This window comes from Nematolebias whitei, chromosome 5 (genome assembly GCF_014905685.2).
Source record: "Nematolebias whitei isolate Nwh7 chromosome 5, NemWhi1, whole genome shotgun sequence".
Taxonomy (NCBI): Eukaryota; Metazoa; Chordata; class Actinopteri; order Cyprinodontiformes; family Rivulidae; genus Nematolebias; species Nematolebias whitei.
The window spans coordinates 40,217,755-40,243,327 of NC_056502.1; the positions used below are offsets into that span (position 1 = coordinate 40,217,755).

The 25,573-nt window shown below is 41.5% G+C and overlaps 1 protein-coding gene across 1 annotated transcript in view; it reads right to left on the reverse strand.

The window, feature by feature from the left end:
• Positions 1 to 7,883: 7,883 nt before the first annotated feature.
• Positions 7,884 to 25,573, reverse strand: part of eif3ea (eukaryotic translation initiation factor 3, subunit E, a) — a 44,395-nt gene continuing 26,705 nt past the window's right edge. Inside the window, exons 9-13 of the mRNA XM_037676458.1 lie at positions 22,777 to 22,878; positions 16,134 to 16,243; positions 10,153 to 10,255; positions 9,673 to 9,807; positions 7,884 to 8,042 (exon numbers count right to left, since the gene is read on the reverse strand). Coding sequence (XP_037532386.1) covers positions 8,007 to 8,042; positions 9,673 to 9,807; positions 10,153 to 10,255; positions 16,134 to 16,243; positions 22,777 to 22,878 — 486 coding nt within the window. The 3' untranslated portion in view covers positions 7,884 to 8,006. The remainder of the gene's footprint in view (positions 8,043 to 9,672; positions 9,808 to 10,152; positions 10,256 to 16,133; positions 16,244 to 22,776; positions 22,879 to 25,573) is intronic.

Sequence of the window (25,573 nt, forward strand, 5' to 3'; positions counted from 1 at the left end):
GGGGGGGACTGTTCAGCGATTTGTAGACATACATGAGTATTTTGAACTGGATTCGAAAGTGAACTGGTAACCCATGAGGTGGCCAAAACTGGTGTAATGTGCTCTCTTTTGCCTGTACTGGTTAAAAATCGGGCTGCTGCATTCTGGAGAAGTTGTAGTCGTGCAATGGAGGTCTGACTGAAACCAAACTGGAGCGAATTGCAGTAATCAAGCCTAGATGTAATAAATGCATGTATTACTGTCTCCAGGTTATTTTTGGACAATATGGGCTTCAGTTTAGACAGCTGCCTCAATTGGAAGAAACATGATTTAACAATCATGTTTAAGTGACTGTTAAGTTTCAGGGAAGGGTACATTATCACTCCCAGATTAGTGACTCTTTGTTTTTCTGACAGGGTTAGAGTGGAGAGGTCGATACAGTGGTTTGTGATCGTGTCGTTGGAAGGGAACAACATGACTTCAAACTTCTTTTCATTGAAACTTAAGAAATTTAAAGCCATCCAGTCCCTGATGTCAGCCAGGCAGTCGAGCAGAGGTTGAATAGAGCATGTACCATTGTGTCTTAGGGGGAAGTAAATTTGACAGTCATCAGCGTAGAAGTGGAAGGGCATGTTGTGTTTCTGGAAAATAGCACCAAACGGCAGCAGGTATAAAGAGAATAGGAGAGGACCCAGGATGGACCCCTGCGGAACCCCCCATTTAAGCTCTGCCGCTGCAGAACTAAAATCCTTGATGGAGACACAAAAGGATCTGTCAGCGAGGTAAGATCTGAACCAATTGAGGGCTGACCCTGTGATGCCCACCCACTGCTCTAACCTAACAATGAGGATCTCATGGTCGATGGTGTCAAAGGCGGCTGTGAGGTCCAACTGGACAAGCAGCACAGAATCACCGGTATCAGTGGTTAAGAAAATGTCATTAAAGACCTTCAGCAGGGCAGTTTCAGTGCTATGGAGAGGTTTAAAGCCAGATTGGAATAGCTCTAAGATGGCGTGATCCTCCAGGAAGCACTTCAACTGGGACTCAACTATTTTCTCCAGTAGTTTAGAAACAAATGGGAGTTTGGAGACAGGCCGGAAGTTGGAAACGACTGAGGGGTCAAGGTTTGTTTTTTTTCAGGAGAGCTGGACAGCAGCAAGTTTAAAGGTTTTTGGCACCACGCCAGTGGATTAAACTACTGTTTACTATGGCAAGAATGGACGGACCTAGAGTAGGAAAAACCTCCTTTAGTAGTCGAGGGGGGGACCACATCAAAGGGGGAACCAGACGGTTTCAAGTTGCACATGACCTGCTCTAGAGAAGATAAGAGTGATGGGTTCAAAATGGTCAAAAGGAGCTACAGATTGAGGTGGGATGGATGGGTCGTGAGTTGGAGGGGAAATGAGAGCCCGGGTGGTCGCAATTTTTCCCAAAAAGAAGTTGTCGCACAGCTCAGTCGAGGCTTCCAGAGGTGATGGTTCAGTGAGGTGGAGAACAGAGTTTAGGGTGGAGAAGAGGACGTGTGGGTTACGAGAGTTTGAGGTAATTATACCAGAGAAGTATTTGTATTTAGCAGCTTTTACTGCTTTCTGATAACGGCGCCAACTCTCTAAGTATTTGAAAAGAGACCTGCAGCCTGTCTTTCCTCCATTTGCGCTCCGCCCTCCTGCACTGCTGCCTAACGGCCTTGGTGACGTCACTCAGCCAAGGTTCTGCTCCGAGTTTAGATTTTTTGGTTTTAACAGGCGCAACATGATCCAGAGTCTTTAAGCAGACAGAGTTGAACTGGGATGTCAGCGCCTCAGTAGTGGTGAGAAACACCGGGGGCTGAATTATCATTTCAGAGTTATAAACATCTGTGAAACGTGTGGCAGTGAAGTGGTTAATGGCCTGGCTGCTACGTGCAGGAATGCACGGCTTAGTAGTTAGATGGGGGAGGGTGAACTCAAACTGGACTGGCATGTGGTCTGAAAAAACATTATCACCAATTTCAAGATTACTAAAAGTCACATCACGAGTTAAAAAAGGTTCAGTGTATGTCTGTGTTCTTGGGTGGGACTGTTTACATGCTGTGTTAGATTAAATGAGTCCAATAAATCTAAAATGTCCTTAACCAAGGGCTTCTCAGGAAGAGCACATGTGCAAATTACAAAGTCCCCAATAATGAAAACATGATGGAGTCATTATTTACATTAGAGATTCTCTGGTTTCAAGTCTTGTGTCTTCCAAAACAATTCCAAATCAGTTTGAAGCCTTATCTGTAAACATCACCTTGAATGGAGGCCAGATCTTAACTGTAGTCTGCTGCTATCGTCCACCCTCAGCTTCACCTGAGGCATTAAATGCCATGATGGAATTCCTTGGTAATTTAAAATTCACAGAGGTCTTTTTGGCTGGAGATCTCAACATTGATTGGTGTAAGTCGACCCCCCTCTGTGACAAATTCAAGGAATGTTGCCTGTCTTTTAATTTAACCCAACTGATCGACTCCCCCACTAGATTAAATAAAAGCCATCATGAGAATTCCTCCATCTTAGACCTGTTTCTAACTAATATACCTCACAAATTCCCTGGTACAGGTGTATTCGCTGATCTTTTGAGTGATCATTGTGTGACAGCTGCTTTGAGAGATATTAAACTTCCACCCTCTAAGCCCAGATTAATTCAAAAAAGGGATTTGAAACGTTTTTGTGAACAGTCATTCCTCTGGGATCTATCCCACTTTGACTGGCATCGTATTCTGTTAACTGATGACGTAAACTCTGCTTGGAACTATTTTCATAATAGTTTCATTTATTTCCTGAACATACATGCTCCTTTTCGTCAGTTCAGAATAAAGGGACGAGACAGCCCCTGGTTTACTCCAGAGCTAGCTGACCTCCTGCACAGGAGAGACCATCTTTGGGCTGCAGCGAGAAAATCTGGCTCAGACACTGATTGGTTGAGTTTTCGACAGATGAGGAATAAATGCACAACTGCTGTCAAAGCAGCAAAACACAACTATTTCTTATCTTAGACCTCCAAAAATCTAAATGACCCTAACAGATTCTGGAAAACTATCAAATCTCTCTCAGGCACCCCCAATCATCTGACCTCCCATCACAACTTCTCGTTAACTCTGTTCCTGTGTCAAATAGGCACGAGATCCTGAACTGTTTCAACAAACATTTTGTTGCTTCTGGTTCTTTATTTGACACAGTAACTAATGGAAAATCAGCCACTTCACTTAATAACCAAACTTCTACAAATCAAATCCCTCCTACAAGTCAATCCTCAGTTAATCACAGCTTCTCTTTTTCTCCATTCTCAGTCAGTGAGGTCAATAAACTGTTAAAAGATCTTGATCCTAAAAAATCTGCAGGTCCAGATGAACTTCCACCTTACTTCTTAAGGCTGGCTGCTCATATCATCACAGTCCCTGTGACCCACATCTTCAATCTCTCCATAAGACAAAACTCCATCCCAGGCACTTGTAAAACAGCCTTTGTTCTTCCTTTGCTGAAGGGAGGTGACCCCACCTCACTGAACAACTATCGACCAATCTCTAAACTCTGTATTTTAGCCAAGGTTCTAGAAAAACTGATAAACTCTCAAATCAAAGATTACCTGGACTCATTTAACATCTTACCTCCACATCAATCTGGTTTCAGGAAACAACACAGCACAACCACTGCTTCACTGAAGGTTCTTAATGACGTTGTTGAAGCACTGGATGCTAAGGATTATTGTGCTGCACTTTTCTTAGACCTGTCTAAAGCTTTTGACACTGTGGATCATAACATCTTGTGTCATAAACGCTCAGAAATTGGTTTCTCAGAACACACCATTGGTTGGTTCTCTAACTATCTTTCAGACCGGAGGCAATGTGTTCAACATAATGGTACTTCCTCCAGTTATTTAACAGTCAACAATGGTGTACCACAAGGCTCAGTCTTAGGACCCACCCTCTTTACAATCTACATACATAATGTAGGTAAAAACATCCCTAATGCATCCATACATTTCTATGCTGACGACACAGTTGTTTATTGTCGAGCTAAAACTGTTGCTAAGGCTTTCCAGCTTTTGAAATCTGCATTTAACATCATCCAGACTGATTTGTTTCGCCTCAAACTTGTCCTAAATGCAGACAAAACCAAAGGGATGCTTTTTTCAAATAGGAAGTTGGTCCCAGCAGTTCTTCCTCCGATTTTATCCTCAAATGGTGTCCCCATTGAGTTTGTTGATTCTTATAAATATTTGGGTATCTTGGTCGACTCACATCTCTCTTTTAAGCTCCATGTGAAAAACTTGATAAAGAAACTGAAAGTTAAACTGGGTTTCTTTTTCAGAAACAGATCCTGTCTAACCCTAAATGCTAGGAAACGTCTTGTATCTGTGACTTTCCTTCCCTCAATTGATTTTGGTGATATTATTTACATGAACGCTCCTACAAGAACCCTGCAGATGTTGGATGCTGTCTATCATGGTGCACTAAGATTCATAACTGGCTGTGATTATCGTACCCACCACTGCACTCTGTATTCACTGGTTAACTGGACATCATTAACTTCACGCAGACTCTCTCACTGGTACATTTTCATCTTTAAATCACTTCTTGGTCTGCTGCCTTCATACATCTCCTCCTACATGTCTCTGCGTGAGTGCAGCTACGGAGTGCGCTCTCAGGACATTATTACCTGCAGTGTTCCCTCAGTGAGGACTGAACTAGGCAAAAGGGCCTTCTCCTATTCCGCTCCTGTTTCCTGGAACATCTTACAAAAAGATTTGAAGCTCTCGACCTTGACCTCTCTAAGTGTCTTTAAGAATCTGTTGGACACCTGGCAGGGTCCAATGCTGACATGTTCCTGTTGTTAGTTTTCTACATTTGTCTTGGAATCTAGCTGTTTTTTTGTTGTTGTTGTTGTTTTGCTACCTTTTCCTTTTAGCCATCCTATTTGTTTAAAAAAAACAAAAAAAACTGTAGTATGCTTTTTTATAACTGTTTATTGTTGTTGCTGTTGTCCATTGTTGTCATCTTTCTTTGTTGAAATCAGGTCTCTCTTGTAAATGAGTCCTCGAGGCTCAATGGGATTTACCTGTCTAAATAAAGGTTGATTGATGATCATATTTTGGTGTGATTTCAGCCAAGAAGTCAGAAAACTCATCTATATTATTCGGCCCCCTTGCATTAATACTTTGTAGTGCCGCCTTTTGCTGCAGTTCCAGCTGCAAGTCTCTTGGGGTATATCTCTATCAGTTTTGCACATGGAGAGACTGAAATTCTTGCCCATTCTTTCTTGCAAAACAGCTCAAGCCCAGTGAGGTTGGATGGAGTGTTTGTGAACAGCAGTCTTCAGCTCTTTCCACAGATTCTCGATTGGATTCAGGTCTGGACTTTGACTTGGCCATTCCAACACCTGGATACGTTTATTTGTGAACCATTCCATTGTAGATTTGGCTTTATGTTTTGGATCATTGTCTTGTTGGAGGATAAATCTCCGTCTCAGTCTCAGGTCTCTTGCAGACTCAAACAGGTTTTCTTCCAGAATGGTCCTGTATTTGGCCCCATCCATCTTCCCATCAATTCTGACCATCTTCCCTGTCCCTGCTGATGAAAAGCAGGCCCAAACCATGATGCTGCCACCACCATGTTTGACAGTGGGGATGGTGTTCAGGGTGATGAACTGTTGCTTTTACGCCAAACATATCGTTTTGCATTGTGGCCAAACAGTTGGATTTTGGTTTCATGTGACCAGAGCACCTTCTTCCACATGTTTGGCGTGTCTCCCAGGTGCTTGTGACAAACTTTAAACAACACTTTTTATGGATATCTTTGAGAAATGGCTTTCTTCTTGCCACTCTTCCATAAAGGCCAGATTTGTGCAGTGTACGACTGATTGTTGTCCTATGGACAGACTCTCCCACCTCAGCTGTAGATCTCTGCAGTTCATCCAGAGGGATCATGGGCCTCTTGGCTGCATCTCTGATCAGTCTTCTCCTTGTTCGAGATGAAAGTTTAGAGGGACGTCCGGGTCTTGGTAGATTTGCAGTGGTCTGATACTCCTTCCATTTCAATATGATTGCTTGCACAATGCTCCTTGGGATGGTTAAAGCTTGGGAAATCTTTTTGGATCCAAATCCGGCTTTAAACTTCTCCACAACAGTATCTCGAACCTGCCTGGTGTGTTCCTTGGTCTTCATGATGCTCTCTGTGCTTTGAACAGAACCCTGAGACTATCACAGAGCAGGTGCATTTATACGGAGACTTGATTACACACAGGTGGATTCTATTTATCATCATCAGTCATTTGGGACAACATTGGATCATTCATAGATCCTCACTGAACTTCTGGAGTGAATTTGCTGCACTGAAAGTAAAGGGGCCGAAAAATATTGCACGCCCCACTTTTCAGTTTTTTATTTGTTAAAAAAGTTTGACACATCCAATAAATTTCATTCCACTTCACGATTGTGTCCCACTTGCTGATTCTTCACAAAAAAATAAAATTTTATATCTTTATGTTTGAAGCCTGAATTGTGGCAAAAGGTTGAAAAGTTCAAGGCAGCCGAATACTTTCGCAAGGCGCTGTATCCAGCTGCGTGTGTGCCAACAGGGTAAATCGGCTCACCTAAAGCCTGTCTTCTCTTAGAAGAAATGTTATCAATTGTGTTGAGGGACAAACTGTCCATAGTTATGATTCAGAAGATTTGTAGGAGAGGCTCTAAGCAGTTTCACAGACAGGACCGAGCAAAGCAAAGCGGAGGGAGAGGAGAAGACATCCGCCCTTAAGAGCAAGCGTTGAAGTGCAGTGTATTTCACACCTGCAGTGTATTTCACTCCCCTGCGTGGGGTTCCTCCAAAAACCTTCAAGCTAAAACCAGGATTTAGAAACCTTGTTTTCAGAGAAAACGACGTCTGTTGACGTGTACATAAAAGGCCAAACTGAAGCAGAAAACCTCTGGTTTAACAAAAAAAAAAAAAAAAAAAGCGTGTGTAAACGGTGCCTTAAAGTTTCTTTCAGTTAAATCCAGTTTTCATATTTTGGTCTGGTAACGTCATTCAGTCTATTTAAAACGTTTTTGGGGAAAAATGACTGAAAGAGCAGGTTTTCTTTGTATTTTTTCAATTTTGTCATCGTCCGCAGCACACTTGTGTTTATCAAGTGAGCAGGTCTGTGACGCACTGCGGGAAAAAAAAACAAGGAAAGCACCAATTATTGGTCTGTCCTGCTTTTCTGCTATTCCTCCAGACAGAACAAAGTCATACCTCTGCTGGAGACAATCTGTGGATGAAAAACACAGGTGATGCCAGACGCTTCGCCCTCTCCAGACTTGTTCTTACCTCGAACCTTCCAAAGCAGGTGTATTTCACATCAGATCCTTGTTTAGTAGCTAAATTACACATAAAACAAAAATTACAGGCACATGAAAGAATAACAGCCTGTTTGTGAGCAACTGCAATAAAGTAGGAGGGAGAGGAAGTCAAAGAATTGAGTTATGAGAAGGTTAAAAGCAGAAAAAAGTGGGGTGGGGGTGGGACGAGACATTAAAAAGATCGTGTCCGTCTGGCTAATGGTTCTTTATGGCTCCCTCGTGTGCTCACATGGACAGGATGACTGGCATGGAGTGTGACCATGGGTAGCTGTACATCACCTCTGTTTGCCCCTTCGGCTGACGTCCCACTCAGCGAAGCGGCCTGCCATGGTCAAGTGAACCACTAAAACACTATAAAACCAACAGACTAAACAGCCATTCATCATTACGGTGCACTCACGAGCCGCATCACACACAGCAGTCTTAACTGTCCCACTCAGTGACTCAATGTGCACATTAAAACTTCATCAAGTATTACTGATACAAAACGTCTGACCACTAAAACCTCAACCGCTATTTGTAATGTCCAGAAATAAGGCAGGCATGGGTGAAAATGGTTTTCTCGGTCACTTTTATTGAACTGGTGATGACTTGAACCATGTGTTAAAACAGTGCTGTGATCTTTGACAGACGAGCGCTGGAACAAAGGATGATCCGTCTTCACAGCGCAGCTAAAAACCAGAGTCCTGACCAGCCCAGCTTGGTGTCTGCAAAAACAGGAGAAAAGAAAAATGTGAAGAAAACATCAAATTGGACTATCTGCAAATAAGTGGGACCAATCGAAACTAATATTTTGTTGTCTGTGGGGACATCTGAAAAAGTAGCATCCATGTGTAAGCAGTTATATGGTGACGTTTTCTTTGTCGGGAAATGTGTGTGTTCTGCTGTTAAGTGCAGGGCGGCTGACAGGGACCCAAAGCAGCCGGCCCAGATGGCAGGCAGTAAATGTTCTCTATATGCAAGTGATTTGTAGCCTTGAGGACAACAGGATGTAGCAGGACCAAGTTGTTTGCAGCCTCTTCAGTCCAATTACAAAAACGTCTTAACGAGAAGCTTTTGGTTGTGGACACATTTGCTGCAGATATGCAAATAGGAGGGAAGACTAACATGCACATGAAAAGACCCTTGTTACAGTTAAAAAGTGAACATTTAACTTGTGGATTCTGAATCTTTGGTTTTAGTGGTGGAAGGAGCTAAATCAAAGATCCCACCCATAAATTTTAATTAATTTTAAAATAGATTACAACTGGTCCAAAATGCTGCTGCCTGATTTTTAACTGGTACAGGCAAAAGAGAGCACATTACACCAGTCTTGGCCTCCCTGCACTGGCTCCCGGGTCACTTACAAATTCAGTTCAAAATCTTTTTGTATGTTTTTAAATCTCTGAACAGTTCTGCCCCCTCTTATCTCTCTGATCTGCTGCAGCCATATGTCCCACAGCGCTCTCCGAGGTCAGCAGACCAGATGCTTCGTTCAGCATCAGGAACCCATCGTAAGCTCAGAGGTGACAGGGACTTCTCTGCTGCAGGTCCAAGACGGTGGAATGATTTACCACTGCATGTCAGGCAGGTTCCCTCTCTGGCTGTTTAAGTCTTGTTTAAAAGCTCACCTTTATTCCCTGGTGTTTGACACTGTGTGATCTGTTCTTAACCTGTCTGTATTCTACACTGTTAGCCATTTAGTTATGATCTTCTTCCAGTCGTATCTATATTTTCATTTTACTTTATTTTTTTGCTGTGTGCTTTGCTTGTTTGTTCTGCTGTACAGTTGTACTTGTTGCTGTTTTAAGTGCTCTATAAATAAAGTGGTATGGTATAAATCTGTTTTAAGAAACAATAAGTCTAGCAGAAAAGGGGAGTTTGACTTTTTGTGAAGCTCTGATGGAGGTACTACAAAACGGCCCCTCAATCAGATGTATCCAGCAGCTTCAAAGTGCATAGAACGCCGAGCTTTGAGTAACATTCACCAAAAGTCAGTGTGAGCTTCCACCTTATTTACATTGTCGAGCTGAGTCACCGAGCTCGGGCCTTGTTTTATGGTTGTTTGGAATCTACCTTGTCATTAGGTCTTTGAACAGCAATGGAAGGATGAAAGCGTTAGCTCTATTAAACTTGCTCTTACTGGCTTTTTTTTGTGTCACAAGAGCTTTTGTTGATGGTTGCTCATCAACATTCTTTAGCCTTGTTCCTCGGAGCTGATCATTTGAGGAGCTTTGAACTGCCCTGAGCTCTTGTTGACCTTCAATCAGACCAGTTGCTGGAAGTTATAGGTGTCCTACAGCGACAGCCTGGCAGGGAGTGTTTGGAGATTTCATGTGTAGTATGTGTATTGCTCACCTCGTTTCTGCTGCTGTGAGCCTGCTTCTTCTCAATGTTCATGGCCAACATTTGGCTACGGAATGAGAGGCTCTTGGTTTTCTCAATCACCTGCTGGTAGGGCGAGATGGCGTTGTTCCCCATGACCACGTGGCCCTGAATATGGATCACAATGGACAAGGCATTCAGAAAAATGTAAACAGACCAATCAATTTGTTTTGTAGATGCATCATCCCACAAACACCGAACAAAGCTGCATAGATCTAATTCATCTACACTGTTGGCACTTTTAAATATTTTCATGCCATTCTGGAAGAATGGGCTGCGACCTATGATTACAAATAAAGGGTTTGCAAACTCAGTATGGAGTCTGAGGGGGGAAATAAAGAAAAACTTGGAAAGATACCCATACCTTCTAATGTTTTAAAAAGGGACCTGAAGTGTGTTTTAGAAGTCGTGATGTGAAAGGCAATGAACGAACAGTGGAAAACAAAAACTCACCAGTTTGGAGTCTATCTTGGCATCCAGCCTGGCGTTGCGGATAAGGTTGACAATCCATCTTTCAGCCTCCTCAGGAGTCATGTTCAGTTTGTCTGCCAGCATGCTGTTGATGAAACAGATGAGACTAGGAGCCACACTTCAAGAGCTTTGCAGAGAAAAAACTTGCCAGATATAGAAATGAATGATTGAAACTAACTCGTTGAAAGTTTCAGCATCATAAGTGGATTATTGGAAGCTGACGAAATAAATCTGTCAACGCTCAAAATATATCTAAATTATATTTCCTAATGTTAGCCTCTAGGAACAGAAACAGAGAAACAAGGTGACAGCAGTTTATTGATATCAGTGTAAGGGGTGAAAAAAAACAACCTTGTTGGCTCACAGAATCACACGAGGCAAAACCCACAGAGAAATCCACGTCTTAAGAAGGACGAGTTTTTTATTTAAAAAAAAGAAAGTGTATTTGAAATACCACAGTAGTCCCTCACTTATCGCAGGGGTTACAGTTCAGACACCCCCGCGATAATGTTCATGCTGCTGTTCGGCTTATTGTTTTTGTACTTAGCATATTTTTAGTTAACATTTTTCTAGTTCATATCTTAGATCTTATTACTGTTTTTATTTTACATTTTATACGTTTGTTGGATGTTACTGGGACCCTGTGTACACAATTTCGTTCCATCACATGTACCACATGGGGTGTGTATGACAAATAAAGAAACTTTGACTTTGATAAGTGAAACTCCACGAAGTAGGGACGTTCTATTTATTTTAGTATTTATATATTTTAAGGCTGTATAAAACCTTCCCACACTCTTGCAATGTTCTTAATGTTCTAAACGCTCTAAAAGAGCACAGCGAAAGAGAGCAGACAGACTGATGCTACGGTCACTTAGCCAATCAGCACCCAGGGGTGGACTGGCCATCGGGAGCACCGGGACATTTCCTGGTTCGGCTCAGTTTGGGTCGTGCTCGATTATTTTAAATAAAACAATCCGTGTCGCTCCCTCTGGTACCCGCCTCACTGAAGCTCCCACAGCAGCGATGGGGAAAGACCTGCCCCCTCCCCTCTTCCTTTGAGGCAGTCTGTCACAGCAGAGCAGAGACACGCCACAGGCCGTGCGCCCCCCCGCCGCCGCGCGTCTCCGCTCCGCCGCGACAGAAAACAGTAACAGAAACGATGTGAACAATCTTGTGTTAAAAACCCGTGAAAGAGTGAGTCTGCGAAAGTTGACCCGCGAAGTATCGAGGGACTACTGTACTTCAGTAACACCATTACATTGCAAAAACATGTTGTTCATTTGTACAAGGCCCTTTAGAAACCATTGACCTAACTGGAGCCATTACATATCCCAGAGTAAGATCAAGTCTAATGCAAGCCATGATTTAAGCAGAATCTAGCTGTGCTGAGTTATGCCTGAAATATGCAACAATACCAAACTTGTCCATCATAGTGCACTACATTAGGATGGATGCTGGACATTAACTGATAAATAAATAGTCACATATTCATCTGACAGTGTTAGTGAAAGGCACACATGTTGTGCTTCAGGCAACAAAGCACACCCAAAGAACACTTCTAATGGTCCTTTACTAATTGGAGCCTGATTTAAAGACTTTCATGAACTGCTCAGTTTATGTAGTGGGACCACCTCACGTTTTGCACCTGAATGTTACTTATCCTTATTTTTGTACCCGTGTTGAAGTCAAACCCTCTCCATCTGGCTGCTAAAGCTGGTTCTGACTCACTGTTCCAACCTGTCACCCAAATAAAAGCCAGTTTGGATGCTGGCATGCTCTTTGATGCAGCACGACGTTGATGTGTCACAGCATAAGGAGGTAGAGGGTAGCTGGACCTCTTTAATCCAAAGCTTTCCCCTCTGCAGCTGGCCTCCCTTGTGGCTTTCTAAATAATTAGAACCCCCAGATACCCCATCTATACCCCTTCCCCCAACGTTTCCTGCCCCCATCCTCTTGTCTGACCCACACCATCCTCTATAACGTGCACATTTCATACACAGGGCCCAATAAATATTTTCAACCATTCTGCGCATGGTGCAGAACTGCAACACAAAACTCTCCTTTTGTTGAAGAAACCTGACCAGTAAATAGTGTTGGTACAAATTAGTCCTTAGATATAATCTGTTTGGCTTTTCACAAAGTAATGGGGTTATAAAGACCAATATAAAAACAATTTACTGCTCTAATTTTCACTTCCTGGCCCATTAATCACATTCTGAGACTCATTCAGTGGAAGCTAGAATCTTCCCAGACCACAACACTTCTCACGCCACAGCTCTGCAAACACATCCCACCACTATTACAGACTGCGAATGCCACTCTGAGGGTCGTATTTAAAAGCTGTTTTTGTGGAACGTAATCTTATTTGGGATTTACAATATGACCGTTTTACTTCAAAGCTAAGAAGCCTGCCACTTTCTAAGCCATGGATGTTGGTTGAATGGGGGCAAAGCCACATAAAAAGAGGAAGTGAAATGATGTCAGCGCCTGAACGGGGCATCAAAAGCGTAAACAACAAATAAGAAGCATTACATCAACGTAATGAAGGAAGTTGAGTCGAGTTTACAAGTGACAGTGCACATCTCTCCACACTTTTAACTGTAGTGAGGTGATGCAGAAGGTGGATAATGAATAAAATAAATAAAAATAACTGGCAGCAGAGCACCTTAGAATAGAAAACAGTACAGACAGATCTGTTAATCACACCACAACAACACTAGGTAGACTGATTACACTTTAACTCATCAAACCTCAGGAAAATGACGTTTGACAACAAAATTGCTCCTATAGGGATCATTACATAGGATCTGACAGGTTACAAAAAGCATGGGCTGTCTAATGATGCAAGTTTAGACTGTGATGGATAACACATGTCAGAGATGGCCGAGTGACACTTTCAAAAATCAAGAACTAAAAAACGACTAATGTAAGGAAAATAATGCATTTAGGAGCAGTTCTACATCATTTTTAAACAACATCCAACTTTTCTTGCTCATTTAGTTACTCATCAGTTATTTCACTAATATCACATTTATTTTAAATAACATCACCAAGCTATTTATATTGTCAATCATCATTTTTGCCATATTTTCCACATTTTCATGCCAAAAAGCTTTAGTTTGACGTGACGGTAAACCAGCTAGGATTAACGCCAAGCTGGTTTCAATTCTGCAGAACCAGTTAAGAGACCAGGTGACATTCAGAGACATCAATCAAGTAATCTCTGTAAAATGTATACAAAATTTGTTATTAGTTACAATTTCACCGCAGCGATTAGGTGATTGCTGCGTGAACAAACTCTGGGTGTTTTGCTTGATAATTCAAGAAACTGGGAGCACATGTCAGTCAAGTCCAGGTCAGATGTGGGGATCAAAAAGAGTGTGGTCTGGTTTCCTCACTGGGGACTTGAGCTAACCCCTAACCCTTGTCAACATGCTCAGCACAGCATAATACAGAACCACGGGGTGCCCCAAAAGGCCTAGGGGTTTGGCCTGTATCAGTCAAAGTTCTCTAATCTAATTGACAAAATAAAGTCTGGCAATGTTTTCCTCCCAGGAAGCACCTTTGTGCATAAGATCAGGGGCACGTTATTGTCTCAGTGGGTTCTTTTACAGCTTTATTTGGGACCTCAGAGGGGAAAAAAGGAGAAGAGGGGAAAGAAAATAAAATAAAAGGTGGAAGATGCAAGAAGGAGCAGAGATTGGGTGGTACTTCAACAACCTACACTATTGACATCTTTCAACCCTTGAGCCAAGCAGAAAGCCTCTCTGGCTGGTTTTACTTTACACAACCACGGTCCTGTTCCCAGGGGTGTGGGGATCACTTTCATTCCAATCCCTATTCTGTTTGGCTTCCAAGCTTTCGACTTCAGGCTAGGGGACTCCTGCGAGCCTCAATGCTAGCCTCACACTTGAAGCGAGGGGTCAGGATTAGGGTCTAACTTGGTTAAGAAGGAGAAGAGGATGGGGGATTCTTCTATAAAGCAGACCCCCTCCCTTCTTAACATAGCTGGCCTAAAATGAATGCATTGTTAAACAGCAACACATGATAGCGTTTGGGAGCTGTTTGGAGCGGCCTCGCTTTCAGCTTGGGAGAAATTTGATTTTTCAGAGAAACCAAGATGATTGTGTGGTCTTTTTAATGATGCAGTTGTGAGGAGGATAGATCTTCACTGTTACATTACATCCAAATACACAAGACACCCCTTCCAACAACCAGTGAGCTGTTGTGTACAAATACAATCTAGTGATGACGGGTGGAAAAAGCTGCCCAAACGATCACCTCTCATTTACACAAAATCTCAAAGGGAAAAAAAAAACACAGTTGAGGTCAAAACTAAATCTTACCATGAAGTACAGAAAGAAAGCCAGTAAATCAAACCAGGAAACTAAACCAAATTGGAAACGTACACACAGGACAAAAGTCTAGACAAAATGATTGTGTGTAGGCAATTACAAGTGCATGGTGAATCATATTTTCTCTGCCTACAATTAGTTTTACATGACTTTATTGCATAAAACATCTAAATTATACCAACCTCTGGTCTACATTTTTGTACACGTTACGGGGAAAATCGAGCAAAGTATTTGAGAAACCATTGTGGCCAACAGCTGTAAAACAATATCCTCATTAAAAGCAGCCATCAAATTCATTTTAATCTGAGCTTGGGTGCAGCAGACTAAGGACTAGGAATGTGTGTGTGTCAAAAATAGACATGTTCTGTCCATCGTCACAACACCCACCAAAATAAACACGGAAATCCTGAAAACTGCTTCTAATTTGGGTTCCTGCATCAGAAACCCCAAACAACAGAGATGTGGACACAAACAAAAATTACCACTTAACTCTCTCTTTCAGAGTTACTACCAACCTTTGTGGTCCTTAACAAGAAAATGGATCCAATTGCAGCAACCCTGCCAAAAAGAACCAGGACTCCTAATCAATTCCAGACAATCTGCAATTGGAGATTTAGAAGGGCCCTGATCATGTTCAATGGTTCAACCTTGACTACAGACCTCCACGACTTTACATAGCCGTCGATGCAATCCTTTTTGTCAGCAAAAGTAATTACCTCCCTCATTTCATGTTTTTACAGACCATATTTAAAATGTTGAACACTTTATGAAATCCTCAGCATTCACAATGTGTCTGGGTACAAATATTTAAAAGCAGCAGTCAATCAAAAAAATGCTAACATATAGTCCAGTGTATCTTTGTGGTAATGTAAGAGACAGGATGCCCTTACTTAGATGTTATTAATGCTTATGAAGGGTGAATACAGTCTTTATTCTCACTTTCTAAAGCCGATATAAGGAGGCAGCCAGATCTTATAATCTTTTTTTAATTGCAGACAATTAAAATAATCTTTTTACTTTTCCCTCTGCTAATGCTATAATTAGCGATTACTAAATTTTTTTGGTTTTGAGAAACCATCCGAGGTCAAATGGATTTCACTGTAGCTAAACAGAATTTTAATTTGCAGTCATTTAGGACCTACAGAACTCTTTGAACTTAATTTACCCAACAAATATGAGTTGGAACGCATTAAAGCAGCTGGGAACATCTAAAGCTGCCTAAACCTTGACCTCTTCCTGGAGGAAAACTGTCTGAACTGGCCTTGGACAGGTGGTCTTAAAGTCAGGCAAGCAGAGCAACCTGAGGAGACCTGGAAGCAGTTAAAGCACATAATGCCTAATCCCCTAGATCTGTGGGGTCTGCATGGATGTGGACGCAATAAACACTTATCCCTGAGAAAAATACTGCTAATCACTAAGTCAAATTTCTTACTTCCTGTTTGTCAACTGCTTCCAACATCCATTTGTAGCAAAAAAATAAAAAAATTATTACGGTCTTCAGTTGTGTCTGAATTCCCATGTCAAGGATAAATGTTTTTAATGCAGTGTGTCCATTTAGTGCTTAAAATTAGTATAATTTTGTTTGTTTTAGCTCATGTGGCTAACCTGATGCTGATGCACTGATGAATTCTGCAGAAGGTCTCGAAGATGAAGAGTCGAGCATTCTCAATAAAGTCTTCCAGGCAAGCAACCAGGAAGAAGTCATTCACAAGAACCTGTAAAACAGACACAATATGCTGACATCGCAGTAAACACAATACTCATTTCTGCCACTGTATGGGGACCAGTGAAGGCTTCAAGATTTTTAAAAAGAAGAATTCAGCACAACCGGTAAAACCCAACTAAGACTAGATTTTTACAGCAGAAAAAGAAATTCAAAATGTGGCAAGTTTATACAGTTAATTTAATGCTGGAAATGTAAAAATGTGAACATTTTCCCTCCAGTTTTTTTGTGAACGTTCATTATTATTAAATATCTAAAGTTTAAATTCTCAGATTGGTTTAATTTCTCTTGCCCAGTTGCAATGTCTAGTCTAACTCTTAGAAACTAATGAAAATCATATTTATAGCTAATTTTAAAATAATGGGGAAAAAAATAGGAAAACATGGGTTAATGTTGGTTTGAAGCAGAGGTGAGTAGGAAAGACAAAAAATAGCTCATTTTAAAATGAAATGCCAACAAAAGTGGGCAGCACAGTGGTTCAGTTGGCAGAGGTGCTGCCTCTCAGTGAGAAGGTCACCGGACAAATCCCAGCTGGGGGACTTTCTGTGTGGAGTTTGCATGTTCTCTCCGTGCATGGTGGGTTTTCTCAGAGTACTCGTTTCCTCCCACAGACCAAAAACATGCATGTTAGACTGACTGGTAACTCTGAATTGTCTCTAGGTGTGAGAGAGAGAGTGAATGGTTGTTTGTCTCTATGTGTCCCTGTGATGGACTGGAGACCTGTCCAGGGTGTCCCCCTCCCCTTGCACAGTGATTGCTGGACATGGACACCAGTGACCCCCAGATGATGGACAGATGTATGTATGGATGGATGTCAACAAAAGTATTCTACAATTCCCTAACAGCCCATGTGTGCCTTTTGTAAGACGTTATGAAGACACGTACCACTAATGCCAATTTTTCTAATCTAAATCACCATCTAACAGTAAACATTATCCGAGCGTGCACTGCCATTAGTGCAAATACGCTCATATATTTGAACTTTTTTTCCCATAAACCACTATCTATGCTTAGTAGCAGACAGTATTACCTTTCTTGAACTTGTTGACTCTTGTGCAAATGACAAGGTCATGTGCTTCATCTTCTGTAAACATTTGAGACCCAGCAATGGCCCCAGAGGTACAACTGTGTGAAATGTTAAAATTTCTCAGCTTTTGCTGCATTCCAACGTCTCAACGAAAGTGATTTTTACATCACAGACCTCGGTTTTCCAAAAGATTTCAAGAATTACTAGTTCTTTGTTTGCTTAAGCTTGAAAAGCTGCTATCTGCTCAGTGTTCTGGTTGAATAAATCCTAACTGCACAGTGCTATCAGGCAACATATATTTCAGCTACAGCAATGCTTATCTAAGGTTGATAAACTTTGAACAACTAAATACCCTAATTATTGTCATCTGGAATTTAGACCACAAAACCTCACATTCTGAAATGAGCTTGAAGAGCCCTTTTATGTACAATCTAAAGACCTCACTATAGGTAGGCCTATACTTTTCATTCTTAGACGCAGACTTCTCACATCTGACAGTGATTCTGGATGTGGGAAGAGTGGGAAAGAAACTAAACTGAACCTGCATCGCCTGAACAAGATACTTTAACATCAGCCAAACGTCCCATTTGAAAGCACTTGGCTTCAACCATTTTACAACCTACATCAAACCAAGAAGTCAGGGGCTGAAAAACAATATCAAAATCTTCTTATTACAGCAATCAGTAAATATATGGGCGGCACTCCTCTGTCTCAGTTGATGATCTTCAAGTGGGATATCGGTTTACCTCAGTTGCTTCATAATTGTGCAACACCACTTTATTTTTGGAGCAGTTTTTTTTTTTTAAGTCAACGTGTCTTTTTGCAAGTAGACAAACCGTGTTATAGATCTCAAATCAAACTGTATTGAGAAACGTTAATGTTTGCAGATAATCACAGGCAATGCATTGAAGATGCTGACAACCATTTTTAGAACCACGCTCCTTATGTTTAAGAGGACCATGTAGGCTGGTGTGTTGCACCTGGACAAAGTTGGGAGTCTAATCCAGGAAGTATTTGGAATTGTGAACTGGTTTCAAACAGATGCATGTAAACAGAACCGAGGACCAACCCACAGAGTTTAACAAGGTTTGTGATTAAGCCAAATTAGGGTCCTGCTCTAATGTTGATGGTACATGTCATCATTTGACGTTACCTCCTGAAGGGATTTAAACAAGAAAAAAAACAAATGTTCTCGTGAATGTTTAGAGTTTTTTTCCTCCAAATGAACAACAAGTTTTACTTAAAACCCATCTCATATGTAAAAGTGATATGAATCACTGAGGACAAATAGCGTAAGCTAGAAAATTGGTTGTAAGAAAAAACGAACCTTCAGTTAACAGCTGACACAAGTTACAAACATTTACTCTTGGGAAAGAGCCATGTGATCAGTCCACATGGTTTTCATTTAGATGGTTTATCAGCAAGAGGCAGAAGATGAAAAAGCCTCCAAAATAACCCCAAGTTTAGCTTTGTTTTCCTCTGCAGCTCCAAATTATCAACTCAGTCTGGGAAAGCCAAATTACAGTGTACATACAGAGAATGATGAAGTTTCAAAAAAATGTAAAAATAGCACAACATCTGACAAGAACACCTGCTCTTGCTTTGGATGCAGATACTGTTCGATGGATGTGGCCAGAGTCTACTTTAGCGGTGTGCAGACTTTTCTTCTGAAGCATAAACTACGCATGCAACATATACTTTGAATAAACTATAAATAAATAATCAGGTGTTTTACACTTAAAATAGGCTGCACATGAAAATGATGCCTCCTTGTAACAAGGGGGCGGTTGTGGAGCAGTGGTAGGGCAGCTGACTCGGGACCAGAAAGTAGCAGGTTTGATTCCCCGCCATGCTCATGTGCCGTGTTGTCCTTGAGCAAGACACCTAATCCACAACTGCTCCTGGGCACTTGCCAGTAAATACAGTGAGGTAAATAAGTATTTGATCACCCTGCGACTTTGCAAGTTCTCTGAAATGTTCATGTTAGGTGCATGTCCACTGTGAGAGACATAATCTAAAAAAATAAATCCAGAAATCACAATGCATTATTTTTTCATAATTTATTTTTGTGTTACTGCTGCAAATAAGTATTTGAACACCTGCCAATCAGTTCTGGCCCTCAAAGACCTGTTAGTCCTCCTCTATAACGTCCACCTCCACTCCACTTATTATTCTAAATTAGAAGCACCTGTTTGAGGTCGGTAGCTGCATAAAGACACCGGTCCACCCCACACACTCAGTAAGACTCCAACTACTAACATGGCTAAGACCAAAGAGCTGTCCAAAGACACCAGAGACAAAATTGTAGACCTCCACAAGGCTGGAAAGGGTTACGGGACAATTACCAAGCAGCTTGGTGAAAAAAGATCAACTGTTGAAGCAATTATTAGAAAATGGAAGAAGCTAAACATGACTGTCAATCTCCATCGGACTGGGGCTCCATGCAAGATCTCACCTCGTGGCGTATCAAGGATCCTAAGAAAGATGAGGAATCAGCCCAGAACTACACGGGAGGAGCTGGTCAATGACCTGAAGAGAGCTGGCACCACTGTTTCCATGGTTACTGTGGGTAATACACTAAGACGTCATAGTTTAAAATCATGCACGGAAGGTTCCCCTGGTTAAATCAGCACACGTCCAGGCCCGTCTTAAGTTTGCCCATGACCATTTGGATGATCCAGAGGAGTCATGGGAGAAAGTTCTGTGGTCAGATGAGACCAAAATAGAACTTTTTGGTCTTAATTCCACTCGACGTGTTTGGAGGACGAAGAATGATGAATACCATCCCAAATACACCATCTCTACTGTGAAGCATGGGGGTGGAAGCATCATGCTTTGGGTGTTTTTCTGCTCATGGGACAGGACGACTGCACTGTATTAAAGAGAGGATGACCAGGGCCATGTATTGTTAAATGTGAAATGTTGGGGAACAACCTCATTCCTTCAGTCAGAGCATTGAAGATGGGTCGTGGCTGGTTCTTCCAACATCACAATGACCCGAAGCACACAGCCAGGAGAACCAAGGAGTGGCTCTGTAAGAAGCATATCAAGGTTCTGGAGTGGACTAGCCAGTCTCCAGACCTAAACCCTGTAGAAAATATTTGGAGGGAGCTCAGAGTGAATTCACACCAGCCCTGTTTAGTCCGCTTTAATCAAACTCTAGCTCGTTTTCCTTGAAAGTCCGGTTCGTTTAGGGAGGTGTGAACGTGCCATCGAACTCTGTCACGGAACAAAAAGGCGAACTCTGGCCCGGGCTAAAACCTAGGTCTTGGTCCGATAGAAGAGAACTCCAGCGCGGTTCGAGTACAGTGTGAATGCAAACAGACCGGACCCCGCTCCACAGGACAAACAAACATGCATTTCTCTGAGCTTATATGGAGCCGTCAGCTGTCTTGTGTGAAAAAACAACATTCTCCATGGTCTTCTGTCTCATCTTCTGCTCATGCTAAGTCCATTTTTGAAAAATGACAAAATATAACTCCTAAAACTGCTAAAACTTGATGCCACTTGGTTTTTATTTTTATTTACAGAAGAAGAAGAAGAAGTGTCTTCAGAGGTTTTTGTGTCGTTTCTTTCAGTAGTTCTTGGTGCAGCGCCCCCACAGGCGAGGGGGGGAATAGGTTGGTTCAACAGGTTGACTCGACTGCACAGTGCAGTGTGAATGCAAACGCACCAGCTCAAATGTAAACAAAAGCTCATGAATATTGGTCCCGAACCGAACTGAACCGAGTCTACCGGACTATCTGGTGTGAAAATGACCTCAAACTCTGTGTTTCTCAGTGTCAGCCCAGAAATCTGGTTGATCTAGGGAAGATCTGTGAGGAGGAATGGACCAAAATCTGCTGCAGTGTGTGCAGACCTGGTGACAAACTACAGGAAACGCTTGACCTGCAAACAAAGACTACTGTACCAAATATTAACATTGATTTTCACGTGTTCAAATACTTATTTGCAGCAGTAACACACAAATAAATTATTTTAAAAAAATCATACATTGTGATTTCCAGATTAATTTTTTATAGATTATGTCTCTCACACATGCACCTAACATGAACATTTCAGACCCTCCATGATTTCTAAGTGGGAGAACTTGCAAAGATGCAGGATGTTCAAATACTTATTTTCCTCACTGTAGCTTCCCACAGCTGCTGATGCACTTGGGTGTAGTTCACATGTGATAGGTCAAATGGAAAGCACAAATTGTGTAGCCATGTTTTTTCTTTTTTGTTTATTAAGCAAAAACATCAAACAGGCAACAGTCCTAGTTGAGATTAGAGCTTGTACGGACAGATTTATCTACTTTCCTTTACGGAGTTTGATGCTTTTAGCCCTGTTTGAGTAAAGGATGTAAAAAAGCAAGTTGGTCTCATATGTGGAGTGGTTATTGGTATTTTGACAAATGTGGGGTTTGGGGATGGGTGGGGTTGAATATTTGAAGAAAAACTGAATTACTGACAAAGTCAAAGAATGTTTTTGTTAAAAATGTACATTTGCATTTTGACCAAAGCGTGTCGCAGAGCAGTAAGATCTTAGGCAACTGGAATAGCAAAAAGTAGTGAATAATTTGTCTCCTACATGTTTAGAAATATGTTGAATTACTTTATTTCAGTGGAGTACGAACTTATTTAAATACTTAGACTAACAAATATAAACAGAATGAGAAGAAAAGACACTAGTATGACAATGAATAGGGCACAGAGCTGATAGGAAGCAACATGTGGTAACTCAGACACATAAATCATGCTCAGTTTTCATAATGACAAACCATGACAAACTCTAAAATGTTTTAGTTTTATTTAAGCACCTTTTTGGAACATCAGTGTTTAAGAAACTGGTAACAGAACTCAAAAAGTAGCATTTCGATGAAACAATGTGAAGTTATGGCGTGGTTGACATTTTTATCAGTCACCTATCAAAATTACTTTGACAAATAGCACCCTTTTTCCAGTGCATTCAGCCATGTCATCAAAATAATTTGAGAGGCTTTACTGTTTACTACTCAGTCTATTTAAGGGAACTGTGTTCCATTTAGCCTTTATGGAGTAGACTGAAATAAACTCTAAATGGAAGTGCAATGACAGATCTCCTTGAAACAAGTGTCTGCACGCCTCTGCGAGACTTTTGCTTATAAAAGCTTTTACTGTTAACTACCAAGCTGATGGGTCAATTACAGGCCAAAGTAGTCTGACTGAAGCCTGAGTCATCCAGTATCCATCGAGACCTCTATATTTGACAGAGTGATACAATGGACTGACTCTTCCTGTTTTATACTGAACCAACACGGACTGTGGGCAGAGGGTCAGACAGATCACATGACAACAAACCATGTTTACTACGATGTCCCATGAGAAAGTTCAAAACATGACCTGTCGATCAGATCTGCTCGGAAAACCTTGATATCATCACTGTGAGGCAGAATACCGTGCTTCTTATGATGCTGGAGTAAATAGATTAAATAAACAATAATGGGGGAATAATGATATTGGGATTTTACTCACAGACTCGCACTCCCTGAGTTTCTTCTGGGCACTGTCAAAGTCAAAGTTCACATACAGGCACTCCACAAACTCTGTAATTGGATCTTTGTAGGTGTAGGACTCCTGGAAAATAAAAATCATCGGGTATAAATATGTTTACACATGTAAGCTCTTACTTCTTTCAATACAGTCAACAATTTCCTGTTTCATTGGAAACGGAAAAAAACTTTAATGTGGCAAAATACAATGATAAAATACAAAAACTATTACAGTGAGAGGGTTTTCCAAACAAAAATCTGCATATACAGTAGTCCCTCGCTACTTTGTGGTTCGTTTATCGCGGACTCGCATTATTGCAGATTTTCAAATTAAGATTGGACATAACACACAATTGGCTGATTGATGGATAAGCCACACAATCGGCATTGAATTTTTATTTAAAATACTTTATCTATACATCTATATCTATAAATCTATATATATCCATATACAAACCAGATTCCAAAAAAGTTGGGACACTAAACAAATTGTGAATAAAAACTGAATGCAATGATGTGGAGGTGCCAACATCTAATATTTTATTCAGAATAGAACACAAATCACAGATCAAAAGTTTAAACTGAGAGAATGTATCATTTTAAGGGAAAAATCTGTTGTTTCCAAATTTCATGGTGTCAACAAATTCCAAAAAAGTTGGGACAAGTCCATTTTTACCACGGTGTGGCATCCCCCCTTCTTCTTACAACACTCAACAGACGTCTGGGGACAGAGGAGACCAGTTTCTCAAGTTTACAAATAGGAATGCTCTCCCATTCATGTCTAATACAGGCCTCTAACTGTTCAATCGTCTTGGGCCTTCTTTGTCGCACCTTCCTCTTTATGATGTGCCAAATGTTCTCTAAAGGTGAAAGATCTGGACTGCAGGCTGGCCATTTCAGTACCCAGATCCTTCTCCTACGTAGCCATGATGTTGTGATTGCTGCAGAATGTGGTCTGGCATTATCGTGTTGAAAAATGCAGGGTCTTCCCTGAAAGAGATGACGTCTAGATGGGAGCATATGTTGTTCTAGAACCTGAACATAGTTCTCTACATTAATGGTGTCTTTCCAGACATGCAAGCTGCCCATGCCACAAGCGCTCATGCAACCCCATACCATCAGTGATGCAGGCTTCTGAACGGAGCGTTGATAACAACTTGGGCTATCCTTGTCCTCTCTGGTCCGGATGACATGGCGTCCCAGTGTTCCATAAAGAACTTCAAATCGTGACTCATCTGACCACAGAACAGTCTTCCATTTTGCCACACTCGATTTTAAATGACCCCTGGCCCAGTGCAAACGTCTGAGCTTGTGGAGCTTGCTTAGAAATGGCTTCCTCTTTGCACTGTAGAGTTTCAGCTGGCAACGGCGGATGACATGGTGGATTGTGTTCACTGACAATGCTTTCTGGAAGTATTCCTGAGCCCATTCTGTTATTTCCTTGACAGTGGCATTCCTGTTTGAGGTGCAGTGACGTTTAAGGGTCCGGAGATCACGAGCATCCAGTAGAGTTTTACGGCCTTGACCCTTACGCACAGTGACTGTTCCAGATTCTCTGAATGTTTTTGATGATTTTATGCACGGTTGATGTTGATAACTTCAAAGTCTTTGCTATTTTACGCTGGGTAACACCATTCTGGTGTTGCTGCAATATCTTTCTGTGCAACAATGATGGAATTGGTGATCCTCTTACCATCTTGGCTTCTGAGAGACACCGACACTCTGAGAAGTTCTTTTTATACCCAATCATGTTGTCAATTGACCTAATTAGTGTTAATTCAATTCAATTCAATTCAAAAATACTTTATTAATCCCAAAAGGAAATTATTTGTTGTTGTAACTCGTTATCCTCATTTCATTAAGAGATGTTATAGATGCTGATGGCTGTAGACAGGAAGGATCTCTTGTAAAGGTCCATCCCACAGTGAATCCTAAGAAACTGGCTGCAGATGCCGTCCGATCCGTCCACCCAGACTAGGCTGGCCTCTCGGTTCCCCCGGGTTGTAGGACCGCCTGAATGCTGGGCAGAACTCCTCTTAGAGTGATGACCACTCCTCCCAGCAGTCTGCCGTGCTCCTCGTTGCTGTGGACAGCCAACTGTAGGTGCCGAGGGACGATCCTGTCCTTCCACTGTCATAACCCATGTTTCCTGCTAGTTCCAGGATCACAGTGGTCAGGCACTCGAGCACAGCTGGCAGGTAGATGAGAATGCGTCCACAGAACATCCTTTTCAACTCATTAGAGATTTGGGGCTGTAGTTGAGATATTATTTGAGCTTTTGAGATGTTAATCAGCTGCTGTTGGTTGTAGAAAACTGTCTTGTTGCCATGGTTACGCATCATAACGAATGTCCAAACCTAAAAAGTTTCAGTAAAAATCCTTCCAGCTGCACAGCATCTGATACCCGAGGAAACAGTCATCCAAAAAATGTGACTTACATCCAGAAAAAGAGGAATTAAAGTTTCCAAAAGCAAAATCTCAGAATGAAAGTAACAGAGCTGCTCCAACATGCAGCCACCTTGAGCGGCGCAATTCTAGAACATTTAGGTCAATTGACAACATGAATGGGTATAAAAAGAGCTTCTCAGAGTGTCAGTGTCTCTCAGAAGCCAAGATGATAAGAGGATCACCAATTCCATCATTGTTGCAACATGCAGCCACCTTGAGCTGCGCAATTGGTCTTCCAGCTGTTCATTATATGCTCAATTTCCTTTTTCCAGCCACTTATTGCTACTTGTCCCAACTTTTTTGGGATTTGTTGACACTGTGAAATTTTGAAT